Source organism: Hylobates moloch, unplaced genomic scaffold (genome assembly GCF_009828535.3).
Source record: "Hylobates moloch isolate HMO894 unplaced genomic scaffold, HMol_V3 SCAFFOLD_7, whole genome shotgun sequence".
Classification (NCBI taxonomy): Eukaryota; Metazoa; Chordata; class Mammalia; order Primates; family Hylobatidae; genus Hylobates; species Hylobates moloch.
Genome location: NW_026652282.1, coordinates 133,753,177 through 133,767,933, shown reverse-complemented (window position 1 = coordinate 133,767,933; position 14,757 = coordinate 133,753,177). Strand labels below are relative to the sequence as shown.

Genomic DNA, 14,757 nt, shown 5'->3' with positions numbered 1-14,757 from the left:
CGCCTCCCGCCCGCGAGATCCATCCCAGCCCTTGGCGGGAGCCCGCGGTTCTTCCCGCTCATGGCCACGGAACGGTCCACGCTCGCGCAGCCGCAGGCTGAGCTTTTCCTGGTGAGGGACAAGGTCGTGGTTTCCCGTGGCCGGTGGCCCTCACGGAGGAGCCTGCTGGGAGCACGCACGTGTAGGGTTTCCTGTCATCGGGTTGCCACGCCCATCTTGAAGGCTCGAGTCCACGCAGAAGTGTAGAAGTGGATGTGTAGCTTTATTTGTAATTCTCTTTCTTTCTCTCTCTCTCTCTCTCTCTCTCTCTCTCTTTCTTTCTTTCTTTCTTTCTTTCTTTCTTTCTTTCTTTCTTTCTTTCTCTCTTTCCTTCTCTCTTTCCTTTTCTTTCTTTTTGAGTCAGGGTCTCACTCTGTGCCCAGTCTAGAGTGCAGTGGCGCGATGAGGGCTCACTACAACCTTGACCTCTCCACCCCAGCGAGGGCTTCAACCTCCAGCCTCAGCCTTCCATGTAGCTGGGACTACAGGCGCACGCCACCACCATGTCCGGCTAATTTTTTACTTTTTGTAGAGATGGGGTCTCGCTTTTTCGCCCAGGTTGGTCTGGGATTCCTGGGCTCAGGTGATCCACCCCAGCCTCACAAAGTGCTGGGATTCTGGGCACCGAGCACTGGCCGCCGCGCCTGGCTTGATGTGTAGTTTCAATAGAAACCACCAAGGTCTTCAGGGTGGCCTGTGCATCCCTTGACACATACTCAAGCGAATCACTGAGAGGTGTTTGAGGCCGGGCGCGGTGGCTCACGTCTGTGATCCCAGCACTTTGGGAGGCCGAGGCGGGTGGATCGTTTGAGGTCAGGAGTTTGAGACCAGCCTGACCAACACAGTGAAACTCCGTCTCTAATACAAATACAGAATTAGCCGGGCGTGGTGGCGCCCTCGCCTATAATCCCAACTACTCAGGAGGCTGAGGCAGGAGAATCGCTTGAACCCAGGAGGCAGAGGTTGCACTGAGCCGAGATCGCACCACCGGCACTCCAGCCTGGGTGATAGAGCAAGATTCTGTCTCAAAAAAAAAAAAAAAGTTTTTGAAATAACTTGAAGCAAGTTATCCCATGTATAAAAAAGTATAAAGTTATTTATACTATTTTTCTGTGCAATCACCCACATAATTAAACAAGTTAAGACCCATTATGCGGCCGGGCGCGGTGGCTCACGCCTGTAATCCCAGCACTTTGGGAGGCTGAGGCGGGTGGATCACGAGGTCAGGAGTTCGAGACCAGCCTGGCTAATATGGTGAAACCTCGCTTCTACTAAAAATACAAAATTTAGCTGGGCGTGGTGGCGTGTGCCTGTAGTCCCAGCTACTCGGGAAGCTGAGGCAGAAGAATCGCTTGAACCCGGGAGGTGGAGGTTGCAGCAAGCCGAGATCGTACCACCGCACTCCAGCCTGGGTGACACAGTGAGACTCCGTCTCAAAAAAAAAACAAACAAAAAAAACCCGTTATGCCACACATTTTGTAGTGATTTTCTGGTTTTTTTTTTTTTTTTTTTTTTTTTTTTTTTTTAACTTTTTTATAATTTCAACTTTTTTGTTTTTGAGATAGAGTCTCACTCTGTCGCCCAGGCTGAGTGCAATGGCACGATCTCAGCTCACCACAACCTCCACCTCCTGGGCTCAAGTGATTCTCCTGCCTCAGCCTCCCGAGTAGCTGGGATTATAGGCATGCGCCACTGCACCGGGCCTCCATTTGATGTACTTTTAAAGCATTATTTATTTATTTATTTATTTTTTTTGAGACGGAGTCTTGCTCTGTCCCCCAGGCTGGAGTGCAGTGGCGCGATCTCGGCTCACTGCAAGCTCCGCCTCCCGGGTTCACGCCATTCTCCTGCCTCAGCCTCCCGAGTAGCTGGGACTACAGGCGCCTGCCAACACGCCCGGCTAATTTTTTGTATTTTTAGTAGAGACGGGGTTTCACCGTGTTGGCCAGGATGGTCTCGATCTCCCGACCTCGTGATCCGCCCGCCTCGGCCTCCCAAAGTGCTGGGATTACAGGCTTGAGCCACCGCGCCCGGCAAGCATTATTATTTCTACCTTGCATTTACTATGAACACAGCCTCGAACATGCATCCATCTCTCTCTAGGATAATTACCTGTAAGTGGAATTGCTGCTGGGTCGAGATATATGTACATTAATTTTTTTTTTTTTTTTTTTTGAGACAGGATCTCAGTCTGTCGCTCAGGCTGGAGTGGAGTGGCTCGATCACAGCTCACCACCGCCTCAACCTCCTGGGCTCAAGTGATCTTCCTATTTCAGCCTCCTGAGCTGCTGGGACCACAAGTGTGTGCCACCATCCCTGGCTTTTTTAGAAAACTTCTTTTTGTACAGACAGGGTCTCACTGTGTTGCTCAGGCTGGTCTTGAACCCCTGGGCTCAAGTCCTCCCTCCTTGGCCTCTCAAAGTGCTGGTTTTACAGATGTGTCCCACCTTGTGTGGCCTGCATTTACAATTGTAGGAGACACTAGGGAATTGCCTCCCCAAAAGACCCTAACTTTGATACTGTGCGTCCCTCACATTGTACCCTCAGTGTTTACCCACAGCCTCACCAGCACCTTTTGGGCTAACAGCTTTTTAGGTGTCTGAAAATTAGATGGGAGAACTGTATCTTTTCGCTTTTTCCTTCTTCCCTGTTTCCTAGTCCTGTTCCCCTCCCTCCCAAAGGGGTCATTTAAAATGTGGTGTCATTTGGAATGTGTTTGTTCAATTGTATTTTAGTTTTTTGAGACAGGGCCTCGCTTTGTCACCCAGGCTGGAGTGCAGTGGCACGATCTCGGCTCACTGCAACATTCACCTGCTGGGTTTAAGCAATTCTCCCACCTCAGCCTACCGAGTAGCTGGGACTAAAGGCGCACGCCACCATGCCCGGCTAATTTTTGTATTTTTAGTGGAGACGGGGTTTCACCATGTTGGCCAGGCTGGTCCTGAACTCCTGATCTCAAGTGATCCCCCCGCCTCAGCCTCCGAAAGTGCTGGGGTGACAGGCGTGAGCCACCGCGTCTGGCTCCTTTCCCATTTTCTAAGGGACAGTCAGTCTCCTCCATACCATTTATCACACACAGCCTTTCCCCCATGATGGCACTGCCATACTCCCGCTAAATGCGCAGGCATCTGTGGTCTCCTCTGCACTCGTCCTTCCAGGGAACAATGCAGTGGGCTCCTTGCTTTGCATCTTGCCATACTTGGTGCACCTGCCAGCTCCCTTAGCAGGACCTTGCAGACAGTTTCAGTCATTCTTGGGCATTTTCTTCTCCACGTGAAGTTTCCCATCATCTTGTCCGGGACCATTAGACACCCACATCCCTGGCTTCCTGGGACTCTGGTGGCGTGATGGGAAGAGCCCACTTCTCAGCATTGTTTTTTTCAAGAGGATCTCATTCTTAGTCCAGGCGGCAGGAATGGTTTCCCCTCCGGCCTCAGCTCTGTTGGCAAGGGATACCTGCAGTCTGGGGCCTGGAGTTGGAGTGCTCCAGACATGGTCCCTTCCTTCCGGGAGTTTCTCGTGGGTGAGTCATCATAAGCAAACAGCTCATCCCACAGTTCTGAGGGCCTGGGTGGGGCCATCGCCCTGGTCCAGGTAAGAGACCATGGAGTCTGGCCAGGCACGTTGGCTCCTGCCTGTAATCCCAGCACTTTGGGTTGGGGTTAGGGCAGGAGGATCACTTGGCTCCAGCAGTTCAAGACCAGTCTGGGCAACCTAACAAGGCCCCATCTCTACAAAAGAAAAAAAAAGTTATCCGGGCATGGTGGCGTGTGCCTGTAGTCCCAGCTAATTGGGAGGCTGAGGCAGGAGCATCTCTGGAGCCCAGGAGTTCGGGGCTGCAGTGAGTGTTGATCGTGCCACTGCATTCCAGTCTGGGCAACAGAGCAAGACCCTGTCTCAATTTAAAAAAAAAAAAAAAAAGCCAGGCGTGGTGGTGGCTCACGCCTGTAATTCCAGCACATTGGGAGGCTGAGGCGGGCAGATCACCTGAGGTCAGGAGTTTGAGACCAGCCTGACCCACATGGAGAAACCCTGTCTCTACTAAAAATACGGAATAAGCCAGGCATGGTGGCGCATGCCTGTGATCCCAGCTACTCGGGAGGCTGAGGCAGGAGAATCGCTTGAACCTGGGAGGCAGAGGTTGCGGTGGGCCGAGATCGCGCCATTGCACTCCAGCCTGGGCAACAAGAGCGAAACTCCATCTCAGGAAAAAAAAAAAAAAAGACAATGGACTCCTAGATGGCGAGGGTAGCAATGGAGAAACCCACTTCAATTTCTTTGAGCCAACGGTTCATGTATTGGAAGGATTCCCGTGGGAAGGTCAGGAGGGAGAGGAGCCAACAGGTGGAACTCCGACAGTTCCACCTTGTAGGGCTGCAAGATTCCCTGGTGCCTGTCTGGGCTCCACGGCCCCCACCCACCCCTGCATACTTAGGTGCACATCACCAAGAGGCACTCTGCTCTTGGGGCAGGTACTTGGCTGGAGGCGAGGACACGGGAGGGATTTCAGCCCTCTCGCTCCCCAGGAAGGTGTCCTTGTGCAGAGAACAGCCTGCACGACCTTCTAGGGCACCCAGGATTAGGCTGTATCCTCCCTCTGCCCAAACTGGCTACAGAAAGTTCTTTTTAACACCCACTAGAGAGTGAGGAGACTGTAGCTGGAATTTCTTTTTTGTTTTTCTTTTTTTCTGAGACACAAGAGTCTTGCTCTGTGGTCCCAGGCTGGAGTGCAATGGTGTGATCTTGGCTCACTCAACCTCCACCTCCCAGGTTCAAGCCAGATTCTCCTGCCTCAGCCCCCTGGCTAGCTGGGATTACAGGCACGCGCCACCATGCCCGGCTAATTTTTTGTATTTTCAGTAGAGACGTGGTTTCACCATGTTGGCCAGGCTGGTCTCCAACTCCTGACCTCAACTGATCCGCCCACCTCAGCCTCCCAAGGTGCTGGGATTATAGGCGTGAGCCACTGCACCCGCCCTGTAGGCAGATTTTTTTTTTTTCTGAGATAGTTTCTCTCTGTAGACCAGGCTGGAGTGCAGTGGCATGATCTCGACTCACTGCAGCCTGTCGTCTGGGCCCAAGCAATTCTCCTGCCTCAGCCTCCCGAGTAGCTGGAATTACAGGTGTGTGCCACCACACCCGGCTCATTTTTGTATTTTTAGTAGACTGGGTTTCACCATGTTGACTAGGTTGGCCTCGAACTCCTGACCTCAGGTAATCCACTCGCCTCGGCCTCCCAAAGTGCTGGGATTACAGGCGTGAGCCACCGCGCCCGGCCATACACGAATTTTTTTGAGACAGTCTTGCTCTGTTGCCCAGGCTGGAGTACAGTGGTGTGATCTCAGCTCACAGAAATCTCTGCCTCCTGAGCTCAAGCGATCCTCCCACCTCAGCTGGGATTAGAGTGTGCCGCCATGCCTGGCTAATTTTTAATTTTTTTTTTTGAGACGGAGTCTGGCTCTGTCGCCCAGGCTGGAGTGCAATGGTGGTCTCGGCTCACTGCAACCTCCGCCTCCCGGGTTCAAGCGATTCTCCTGCCTCAGCCTCCGGAGCAGCTGGGATTACAGGCGCCCACCAGCATGCCCGGCTAATTTTTGTATTTTTAGTAGAGACCGGGTTTCCTCGTGTTGGCCAGGCTGGTCTCGAACTGCTGACCTCATGATCCGCCCGCCTCGGCCTCCCAAAGTGCTGGAATTACAGGCGTGAGCCACCGCGCCCGGCCAATTTTTAATTTTTGTAGAGGCGATTTTTCGCCATGTTGTCCAGGCTGGTCTCAAATTCCTGGGGTCAAGTGATCCGCCCACCTCCGCCCCTCAAAGTGCTGAGATTACAGGCGTGAGCCACCGCGCTCCCCCGCAATTCCTGACTTGTATTGCCCCAGTGGTGTTACAGCCTCGAACCCAGTTTCCAGACCTAAGTCGCCGCCGGGATCCAGAGTCCCATGATGGAAAGGGAGGCTAGGTTCCCCTGGGAAGGACCTTGCACCGTTGCTGCAAGTGCACCCCAGAAATCGTCCCAAGCTTTTCTCAAAGGGACCTGCAGCCATTTATAAAAGCGACATGTCATCCTGGGAAACAGGTGCGCTCCAGCAGGATTTCCTCCCGTCCTTCCTGTCAAAGGACGGGAAGACTTTGTTACCCCATCGCGCCCCACCTGCAGAATGGTGGACAGATACCTCCAGACGCCACTTCCCCCAGGACGCCCGCCCGCTCTGCGCACCTCTCCCTGGATGCTGCCCCGTGGGCGGGTGGGGGCGGCCCTGCTTCCCCACGACCCCCAGACGCACCCCGAGGGACTCTGAACACAGTGGAGTGGGAAGGGCGAGGCGGGGAGGTGCCCAGGCAAGAGCGGCTCATGGGAGGCGGCGCCCGAGACGCAGCTGGTCGGGACGGTGCGGGACAGGGTGGGCGGAGCGGGGCCAGTGATGCCCCCGGGTTTCCCAGGCCGTGAGTCTCCGTGGAGATTTCTCCTCGACCTCTTGCCCGCGGCAATGCGCGAACCCTGGGTCTCCAGGAAACGGGGATACGGGGCATGGCTCCCAGCAAGGCCTGGTCCAGCCTCTCCGGTAGGGGAATGGGTCTCCCCCTCCGGTCTCCCGGGTTGACAAAGGAACGCGGGCCCAGGTCCCTGTATGGCGCTTCACCGCCGGGGCCTCTAGCCTAGAAGGAGGCATGGAGCGCATGTCCGTGACCCGTGAAAGCTCGGGGACACTCTCGCGGTCGCCTAGAGGCCCACCTAGGGTACTTTCCTTTTTTCCACTCTCAGAAATATACGTCTGTCACAGTTAACGGCAAAGCCTAGGACAAGAGTTCTACGCCCAAGATGGCCAGCCGGAAGCGGGCTTCTCGCGACCATGTGGCGAAGCCCCATTCGTCAGCTGGCCGCCCGCGGCCCTGGTACCCGGTCACCTCTCTGATCTGCGCATGTGCTGGGCTACGCCCGGACGCAAGCGCCAAATGCGGCTGCGTCTATGGTCCTGACGTCTGACAGAGCGTCCACCCGTCTTCGCCAGGACTCTATGGTTCTTACGCGCGCAGACAGACCGCGTATATAAGCCATGCGCAGGCGGAGGAGCGCCTCTTTCCCATCGGTGTGGTGAGTAAGCGCGGTTGTGGTCTCTTGCAGTGCCGTTGCTGGTTCTCACACCTTTTAGGTCTGTTCTCGTCTTCCATTCCGACTCTCTCTCTTTCGTTGCAGCCACTGAAGATCCTGGTGTCGCCATGGGCCGCCGCCCCGCCCGTTGGTGAGTCTTGAATCCATGTACTTTCACTGCTGGGAAACGGGCGGGGAAAGAAGTGCCTATGGCCGCTGAAAACAATTGTGGGGTGGAGCCTCCCCTGTACGGCGGCCCTGTCTTGGGAACTGACCCTATGTTTTACACCTCTCGGCTATTTTTTAGTTTGCAATATTACTGTCTGTTCCTTTGTTCCCGTGTCGGTGTGGAAGCGACGGTTCTCTCGTATCTCTGCCTTTGTCCTGCAAGCTCACAGCATTTTCGTGCGCTCGATACGTTCTTGGGGCCTTTGTGTGCGTTCTCTGTCTTATTTCCGGGCGACGTGCCGCGTGCGTTGTCGGACGTGAAGGGCAGTCCGGGAAAAACGGGTGCGGCCGCCTCCTGTGTCCTACAGGGGGCGCCAGACGCATTTCCACTGGGCTCGGAGGTGGATTTAGTGCCACGTGCCCGAAAGTCTTAAATTGGGTGACCTGAGCTGTGCAATGATAATGCGGCGATTTTGTAGTACGCAGTGTCTTGAAGAGAGAATTTTTAACTAGGAAAGTTTGTTGCAAAGTGTTTATAGGAAGCGTAAGGCAAAGTAACGGAAGATGGTGGCTGTTGTGTTTCTAGTTTTGGGTGTTCTCTGTGTTGCAGCAGGCAACTGTTGCTTTGTAGTTTGTTTCCCCGAATGGAAACGGTTTAGAAGTGGACGTGCATTCCCCACCCTTTTCCCGTCCCTCGTTTGGGTTGTTCCTTGAGGGGCAAAGTGCCTGTTGGGCTTTCTGTGAACCTCACCTAACCTGTGTTTTTTCACTCCCCTGCAGTTACCGGTATTGTAAGAACAAGCCGTACCCAAAGTCTCGCTTCTGCCGAGGTGTCCCTGGTAAGTAGTGGAAGAGCCCCTGCACTGGTTGGCTCTACTGACTCAGCGTCCGTCTGTGACACCCCCTGCACACTTACCCAATCCTTTTTTAGATGCCAAGATTCGCATTTTTGACCTGGGGCGGAAGAAGGCAAAAGTGGATGAGTTTCCGCTCTGTGGCCACATGGTGTCAGATGAATATGAGCAGCTGTCCTCTGAAGGTAAGGCAGGATTCTTTGTCACCCCTAGTCCTTCCTCCGTGCTCCCTCAACCCCACCCACATACACTGCACTGGAATTGGGAGTTGATGAAACATGAGCCTTACAAAACTCAGCCAACACATTTCCCCCGAGCTGGAGATAGTCGTGGTGAATGTTTCTCTATTATCTTCTCTCACTTTGCTGCTTTTCTTCTCCCTACCTAGCCCTGGAGGCTGCCCGAATTTGTGCCAATAAGTACATGGTAAAAAGTTGTGGTAAGGATGGCTTCCATATCCGGGTGCGGCTCCACCCCTTCCACGTCATCCGCATCAACAAGATGTTGTCCTGTGCTGGGGCTGACAGGTGAGCTTGGTCTGGGCCTTTTAAGGCAGTTGGAGTCTCTACATTATTAGGCTTGCATTATTTCATCAAGAGCATAGAGGTGGCCCCAGTGACTCAGCCACTATGGCTACTAGAAAAGCCAGGCTGGCAAGTGACTTTCAGTGGTCACTGAGGACCCCTTCCTGTGGACTGTTGCGGATACAAACAAAGCATGAGTAAGTCTTAGCAAGCTCTTCCCCACGGGTTAGGGGAAACACTTGTGATGGGAGTAGTTTTTGCTTTTAGCTTGATGACAACCATCTTGCCAGCAAGCAGGTAGTTGAAGCTGGCAGAGGAGCCCAGTGGCGCCTTTTCAGTGGTTCTTGGGATGCTCTGCAGCCAATTAAGCCGACTGAGTTCCTTTCCTCATGGGGGCCCAGTGTGCAATGGCTGCACACAGCAGCTTCCTTGGTAGTGTACGCAGCCTGTTGGTTGTATGGGTTGCTCTAAGGGACCTTGGAGACAGGCCTTTCCGATGGATGTTCATGTTTCTGACCTTGCACTACCCCAATGTAGGCTCCAAACAGGCATGCGAGGTGCCTTTGGAAAGCCCCAGGGCACTGTGGCCAGGGTTCACATTGGCCAAGTTATCATGTCCATCCGCACCAAGCTGCAGAACAAAGAGCATGTGATTGAGGCCCTGCGCAGGGCCAAGTTCAAGTTTCCTGGCCGCCAGAAGGTACGTAGTGCTGCAGCCCGCTTCTCCCACCTTTCTTTGCCCCAGGCCTCCTGACTTAGTTCTTTCCATTGCTCCCTAGATCCACATCTCAAAGAAATGGGGCTTCACCAAGTTCAATGCTGATGAATTTGAAGACATGGTGGCTGAGAAGCGGCTCATTCCAGATGGCTGTGGGGTCAAGTACATCCCCAATCGTGGCCCTCTGGACAAGTGGCGGGCCCTGCACTCATGAGGGCTTCCAATGTGCTGACCCCCTCTTAATACTCACCAATAAATTCTACTTCCTGTCCACCTATGTCTTTGTATCTGCATTCTTGACAGGGAAGGAACTTCCTCTGGGAACCTTTGGGTCATTGCCCTTTCACTTCAGAAACAGGTTGACAACTCAGCCCTGCTCATGAGGCAACAAACCCTGCAAAGGGCTGGGACTGGTGGCCTTCTGTCAGTTGTCTACTCTGGAGCTTGACTTGGACCTCCCCAGGTCCTAGGCAGTAGGTTGAAAAGCATTGAAGTGCTTTTCATGAAGCACAGCTGCAGCAAAGCCTTGCAATCCCAGGCTGGGGGTCAGCCTACAGTTGTGTTGCTTATTACAACACATGGGGACCAAGAGGGGCTTGTGGGCTAGAGGTTGACCAGCAGCAGCGTTTATTTAGCAAGGGTACGTGTGCATCATATTGGGCTTGGTCTCACCCATCTGGTTTAGCCATTCCTCCTTGGTGGGAATCATCCAGGTACTGCTGATGTCACCTGCGATTTGCCCCATTTCCTATCTCTAGCAACCTCCTGGGCCCCATGCCCCCACCCCTTCTAGAGCCTGCATTCCCAGGGCCCTCACCACCTGACCAAAGGTCTAGGCTAACCTTTGGTCCTTTGTAACAAAAAGACCTCGGAATAGACACGTGCGTGGCATGGTTTGGCCTGGGGATCTTAGATGTCTGACCTGAACTATTGAAGAACAGCGCTGGCTTTTGGGGGAGCAGCAAAAATGAGAGGAGTGCTAGGTGGGTGGCCTGAGCATCTGTATCCAGGGACAGGACTCCAAAGGCTTTTGGTCCCAGAGCTGGGGTATGTTGGCCCCAGCCCTCAGCCTGTGGCTCCCAAAAGGCCTCTGGTTTTTTGTAATCCCAATTTACAGCCATTTCTTAGGTTTTTAAATTACCTTTATTTTCTTTTGCCAAACATACCTGGGAATACCTTTTATTTATTTATTTTTACCTTGGGGTGATGGTTCCAAACCATAAATGTGATTATAGTTAACACATGACCCTTCTAGCATCCCAGCCAGTGTTTTTCCTGACCTCTGTTCTTTGGAGAGGAGGATGGAAGGGAGGGGTCCGGCACACTGCTGGCATTTTGCTGTGTCCTACAGCCCCTTTCCCGGGGCACCTGGGTTCACACAGCTTTTTAGGTTACATAACTGGTGCAGATTTTCTGTGTGGAGATGCCTTGACCAGCCTTGGCTGGACTTTACCAGGCATGCAGAAGCCTGTGCCAACACAAGACAACAGCACCCAGGAGGTGCGAGCGTGGCTGCTCAGCGGTTATAACAGGCCTGACTGCATTGTTCACCGGATTACAATGAGCCGAAATATTTCCCGGTGTTTGCTGGTTTCAGGGAAGGAGTTTGATGTAGCGGCTTAACCACCCTCCTTGTAGCTATTGGGGCTTAATGGTTTCCTGGTGATTCTTACCAATCCACAATAAAGATGGCCCATTGGCATATCTGCTGCACAAGTGTCGTATCTCACCAATCTGGGTTTTCTCAGTAACTTTCCTTCTTGTCATCCAACATCTTGATTCCTCTTTCTGAGCCCTCCCTTCCCTTACCCCAACCCAGAGCCCACTTTGTCTCCACTCCTGATACTACACTACCTGGCAGGTGGCATGAGTCCAGCCTTGGGGCCCCTGGCTTCCTCTCCTAATCTAGGCACAAGCCCAACCAAAGAACAAGAGCCAAATCAAACAAAAGGCAGGTGGAGGCGGACTGCAGTCACAGGGCAACTGTAGTTGAAGCCCCCCCAGCCCCAGGGCTGGATGGACGGGGGAGGCTGGGGTTTAAGTCCCAAAAGGCAGCAGGCCCTGGGGGGGTAGGGGGGGCGCTCAGGCGACAGGGCACAGCTGAGGGGACAGGAGTGACAGCAGCAACAGAACAGTGAGGCTGAGAGGCTGGATGCTGTGCGCCTGGCTCAGCTTCAGCTCCACCTCCACGGGGTAGTGGTCACTGATGTTGAGGGCCTGGGGATGGGTGGTGGGGCAGCGTCAGTGCCTGGGGCCGAGGGGCTTCCCTGCGACCCTGCTCCTGCCCTCCCTCCTCATGTCAGCCCCATCCCTTCACCTCCTCCTCGGTGAGCTGGAAGCTCGTGGGGAAGTCAAAGGCGGCCGCAGTGTGCAGCAGACTCCGGCAGCGCTCCCCGTGCAGCACGATGCGGTCATAGGCGCAGTGGGTGCTGGCCCGCACTGTGGTGTCCTCCCCGTCGGCAATCACCCAGTGGAAGCCTGGTTCGGTCCGCAGCTCCAGCTTGTCCAGGCGCTTTTTGGTCAGTGAAGCGCAGTCAGCATTGAAGTCCCCGAGCAGGATCACATCCTAGAGACACAGCAGCCATCAGGCTGGCCACTGGGCCGCCCTATCCTTGTCCCTCCTGTACAAACTGCCCAGGCCTACCTTGCTCTGCCAGTGCCGGGAGACCTCCAGAAACACATCGTGGAGGGCGTTCAGCTCGTTCTCTGCGTCCTTAGGAGTGGTGTGCAGTGGCACCAACACCAGGCTGGGAAGGACTGCAAGGCCCAGGGACTGAGGGCTGCCATCCACTCCTGGACCTTCTCCCCCTAGCCCCTCTGGGTGAGGAAGCCCCCAGTGGAGCCAGCCAGAACTCCCCTTCTGCTCCCACATACCAAGCCCACCCTTCCCTTCCTACCATTGCTGGGCAAAGAGAACTGGGCCACAAATGGCTCCCGGGCAAAGACATCATCCTCGTCGTTGTACACGTAGGAACTCAGGACCTGTGTTTTGTGTGACCTGGGAGGACCAAGGGATGGGCAGCAGTGGCCCCACGTCTTTGATTTTGGCTTGCAAGTGCCAAACGGCGCTCAGGGAGGGGCCCTCCACTAACAGCGGCAATGTGGGCACAGCCCTCCCAACCTGTCTCTAGAACTTTAAAAAATCAGACATAATTCATATGCCATAAAATTCACCTGCTTCAAGTATACAACACGGTTTTTTTGTACATTCATAAAGCTGTGCAACTATTGCTACAATCAATTTTAAAACATTGGTATCCATTACCCCTAATAAAAACATAATATCCATTACCAGTTACTCTCCATTCTCCCCTCCCCCAGCCCTTGCGACCATTAATCTGTTCTCTATCTTGTACATTTGCCTATTCTGGATATTTCATATGAATGAAATCAGCTCATCAATGTTTTCCGCGTTCGTTCGTATGCTGTGGCACGTCTGTGCTTCATTCCTCTTTCTGGCTGAATAATATTCCACGGACTGGGTATAGTACATTTTGACATTTGGACACTTTGATGTCATTCATTTTTTTTTTTTTTTTGAGACATGGTCTCACTCTGTTGCCCAGGCTGGAGTGCAGTGGCACAATCATAGCTCACTGCAGCCTTGAACTCCTGGGTTCAAGTGATCCTGCTGCTTCAGCCTCCCAAAGCGTTGGGATTACAGGCATGAGCCGCTGTACCCTGCCTACTCAGTAATTTTGGAGCAAATACCAGATGTCATATACTTTTGTTTACATAGAGAATCAGTTCTCCTTCCCTGCAGCCTCCCTTGCCCTCTGGATCCTGACTCCAAAGGGCTCCCTGCCAGCCTGTCCTCCCAGGGACTTAGAAGATCAGGTCTACCCAAGGCCCATAAGTGGTCCCCACAGAGCCTCTTCCCAGGAGCTGCAGCCCTTGCTGGACACTTTCACAGAGGGGGCCAGCCACACCCTGAGCCCCAGCAGCTCCCACAGGAGAGAGGAGGAGGGACCCCACATTTGTGCTTACAGAAGGAAGGCCTCCTGCTCTATGGACACTCTGGCGGGGGTCGAGGATGGGAAGAGCTCAGAATAAAAGGTGTTGAGAAGAGAAAGCATGCAAAGCAGGTGAGGCTGTCCCAGGATGGGGGGCCTGTGGCCCCAGGGACTAATGAGCCTACCTCACAGTAGGGCCAGGACCGCCCCCCACCCTGCTGCGCTGCCAGCTCCGTGCTCACCGATAGAAGTACACGTACGTCTCCATGTAGGTGCTGCGCCCCAGCTGGGGGCTGCTCAGGGTGCTGTAGGGCCCAGAGCCATCAAATCTGCCAAGAAAAGGGGAGGCGGGGTCAGGGCCTCAAGGCTCTGGGTGTGCCCCTGATTAGACCCACAGAGCCTTCCTCACCGATTGAGTTCTCGAAGCAGGAGGGGGATGGCGCTGCCAGAAGAGTCCACCACCTCCTGCAGCACCATGATGTCACAGCGAGCCAGTATCTGTGGGACACCAGGAAGGCCAGCCTGACTCAGTGCCAGCTGCCCTGAGAGGAGGCAGTGGGCCCAGGGAACTGGCACTGTTGTGGCCAAGAGTGTTAAGGCTCGCTGGCTGCAGCCCACAGAAAGCAGTGGGACTGGAAAGGACCCAGGAGAAGACTCATCCCACCCACATGTCACCTGTTTCACAGAGGGGGAGACTGAGGCCAGCAGCAGGCAAGCGCCTGCACTGCATCTCTGTGCCACACCTCTTCCTGTCCCCTCTTCTCTAGAACATACCCCTGGTCAGGCAGGGCTGGGGGCTTTGGGTCATGGTGGTCAGGGGCACAGCTTCCCTGAAGTGATGAACTTACCCGAACTAAGGTGTCCATCACCTGCTCCCTGGCCACCTTGGCCAGCGTCAGCCGCTGGGCATTGAAGGCGCAGATGCGAAAGGCCTGGGCCCCACTGGCCAGGATGAGGAAGAGGAGTGCAGTTGGGTAGTGCATGGCTGCGTGTGGCTGCCGGGGACCCCCCAGGAATCCAGGCTGCCCCAGGGTGCGCTCTCACTGGGCTCAGTTCTGGCTCTGGGAGTGCTGAAATATGGAACAGAGAAAGTTGCACTAGCTGCTGCCCAGCACCAGCCTCCCAGTGACCTCCCGAGATCATACCACTGCACTCCAGCCTGGGTGACAGAGTGAGACTCTGTCTCAACAACAACAAAAAATTGTTTTTGAGCCAGAGTCTCGCTCTGTCAAGATCAAGCCAAGATCGCACCACTGCACTCCAGCCTGGGCGACAATGAGACTCCATCTCAAAAAAAAGTGAAATCCTACAGTATTTGTCTTTTTGTGACTGGCTCATTTCACTGAGCAAAATGTCCTCAAGGGTCATTCATGTTGGAGCATATGTCAGAATTTCTTTTGTTTTGTTTT

The 14,757-nt window shown here is 54.1% G+C and overlaps 2 protein-coding genes and 1 non-coding gene across 6 annotated transcripts; 2 read left to right on the top strand and 1 right to left on the bottom strand.

The window, feature by feature from the left end:
* Positions 1-7,115: 7,115 nt before the first annotated feature.
* Positions 7,116-11,104, top strand: RPL10 (ribosomal protein L10). 3 transcript variants are annotated; one of them, XM_058441628.1, is made up of 6 exons: positions 7,116-7,282; positions 8,080-8,138; positions 8,231-8,338; positions 8,542-8,680; positions 9,215-9,377; positions 9,457-11,104. In XM_058441628.1, the coding sequence occupies exons 1-6, from the start codon at positions 7,260-7,262 to the stop codon at positions 9,607-9,609; spliced, it is 645 nt and encodes a 214-aa protein (XP_058297611.1). In that variant the 5' UTR covers positions 7,116-7,259; the 3' UTR covers positions 9,610-11,104. The 3 variants fall into 3 exon arrangements, with proteins under 3 accessions (XP_058297611.1, XP_058297613.1, XP_058297612.1); XM_058441630.1 differs by lacking the exon at positions 9,457-11,104 and having other exon boundaries at positions 7,117-7,282; positions 9,226-9,334; XM_058441629.1 differs by lacking the exon at positions 9,215-9,377 and having other exon boundaries at positions 7,120-7,282; positions 9,457-9,793.
* Positions 9,032-9,166, top strand: LOC116812343 (small nucleolar RNA SNORA70). The gene has a single exon (XR_004370647.1). It is a non-coding gene; the product is annotated as a small nucleolar RNA SNORA70 (small nucleolar RNA).
* On the bottom strand, positions 11,055-14,422 carry DNASE1L1 (deoxyribonuclease 1 like 1). 2 transcript variants are annotated; one of them, XM_032757856.2, is made up of 7 exons: positions 14,197-14,422; positions 13,758-13,846; positions 13,591-13,677; positions 12,293-12,393; positions 12,040-12,152; positions 11,713-11,961; positions 11,055-11,612 (listed from the first exon to the last, which is right to left on the bottom strand). In XM_032757856.2, the coding sequence occupies exons 1-7, from the start codon at positions 14,329-14,331 to the stop codon at positions 11,478-11,480; spliced, it is 909 nt and encodes a 302-aa protein (XP_032613747.1). In that variant the 5' UTR covers positions 14,332-14,422; the 3' UTR covers positions 11,055-11,477. The 2 variants fall into 2 exon arrangements, with proteins under 2 accessions (XP_032613747.1, XP_032613748.1); XM_032757857.2 differs by having other exon boundaries at positions 13,609-13,677; positions 14,197-14,415.
* Positions 14,423-14,757: the final 335 nt, after the last annotated feature.

Coding starts and splice junctions, on each gene's coding strand:
- RPL10 (XM_058441629.1), top strand. CDS start 7,260: ATGGGCCGCCGCCCCGCCCGTTG. Junction 7,283..8,079: donor GGCCGCCGCCCCGCCCGTTG/GTGAGTCTTGAA, acceptor ACTCCCCTGCAG/TTACCGGTATTGTAAGAACA. Junction 8,681..9,456: donor TCCTGTGCTGGGGCTGACAG/GTGAGCTTGGTC, acceptor ATTGCTCCCTAG/ATCCACATCTCAAAGAAATG.
- DNASE1L1 (XM_032757856.2), bottom strand. CDS start 14,331: ATGCACTACCCAACTGCACTCCTCTTCCTCATCCTGGCCAGTGGGGCC. Junction 13,678..13,757: donor CTGCTTCGAGAACTCAATCG/GTGAGGAAGGCT, acceptor TTTTCTTGGCAG/ATTTGATGGCTCTGGGCCCT. Junction 12,153..12,292: donor GTTCTCTTTGCCCAGCAATG/GTAGGAAGGGAA, acceptor TGGGCCTTGCAG/TCCTTCCCAGCCTGGTGTTG.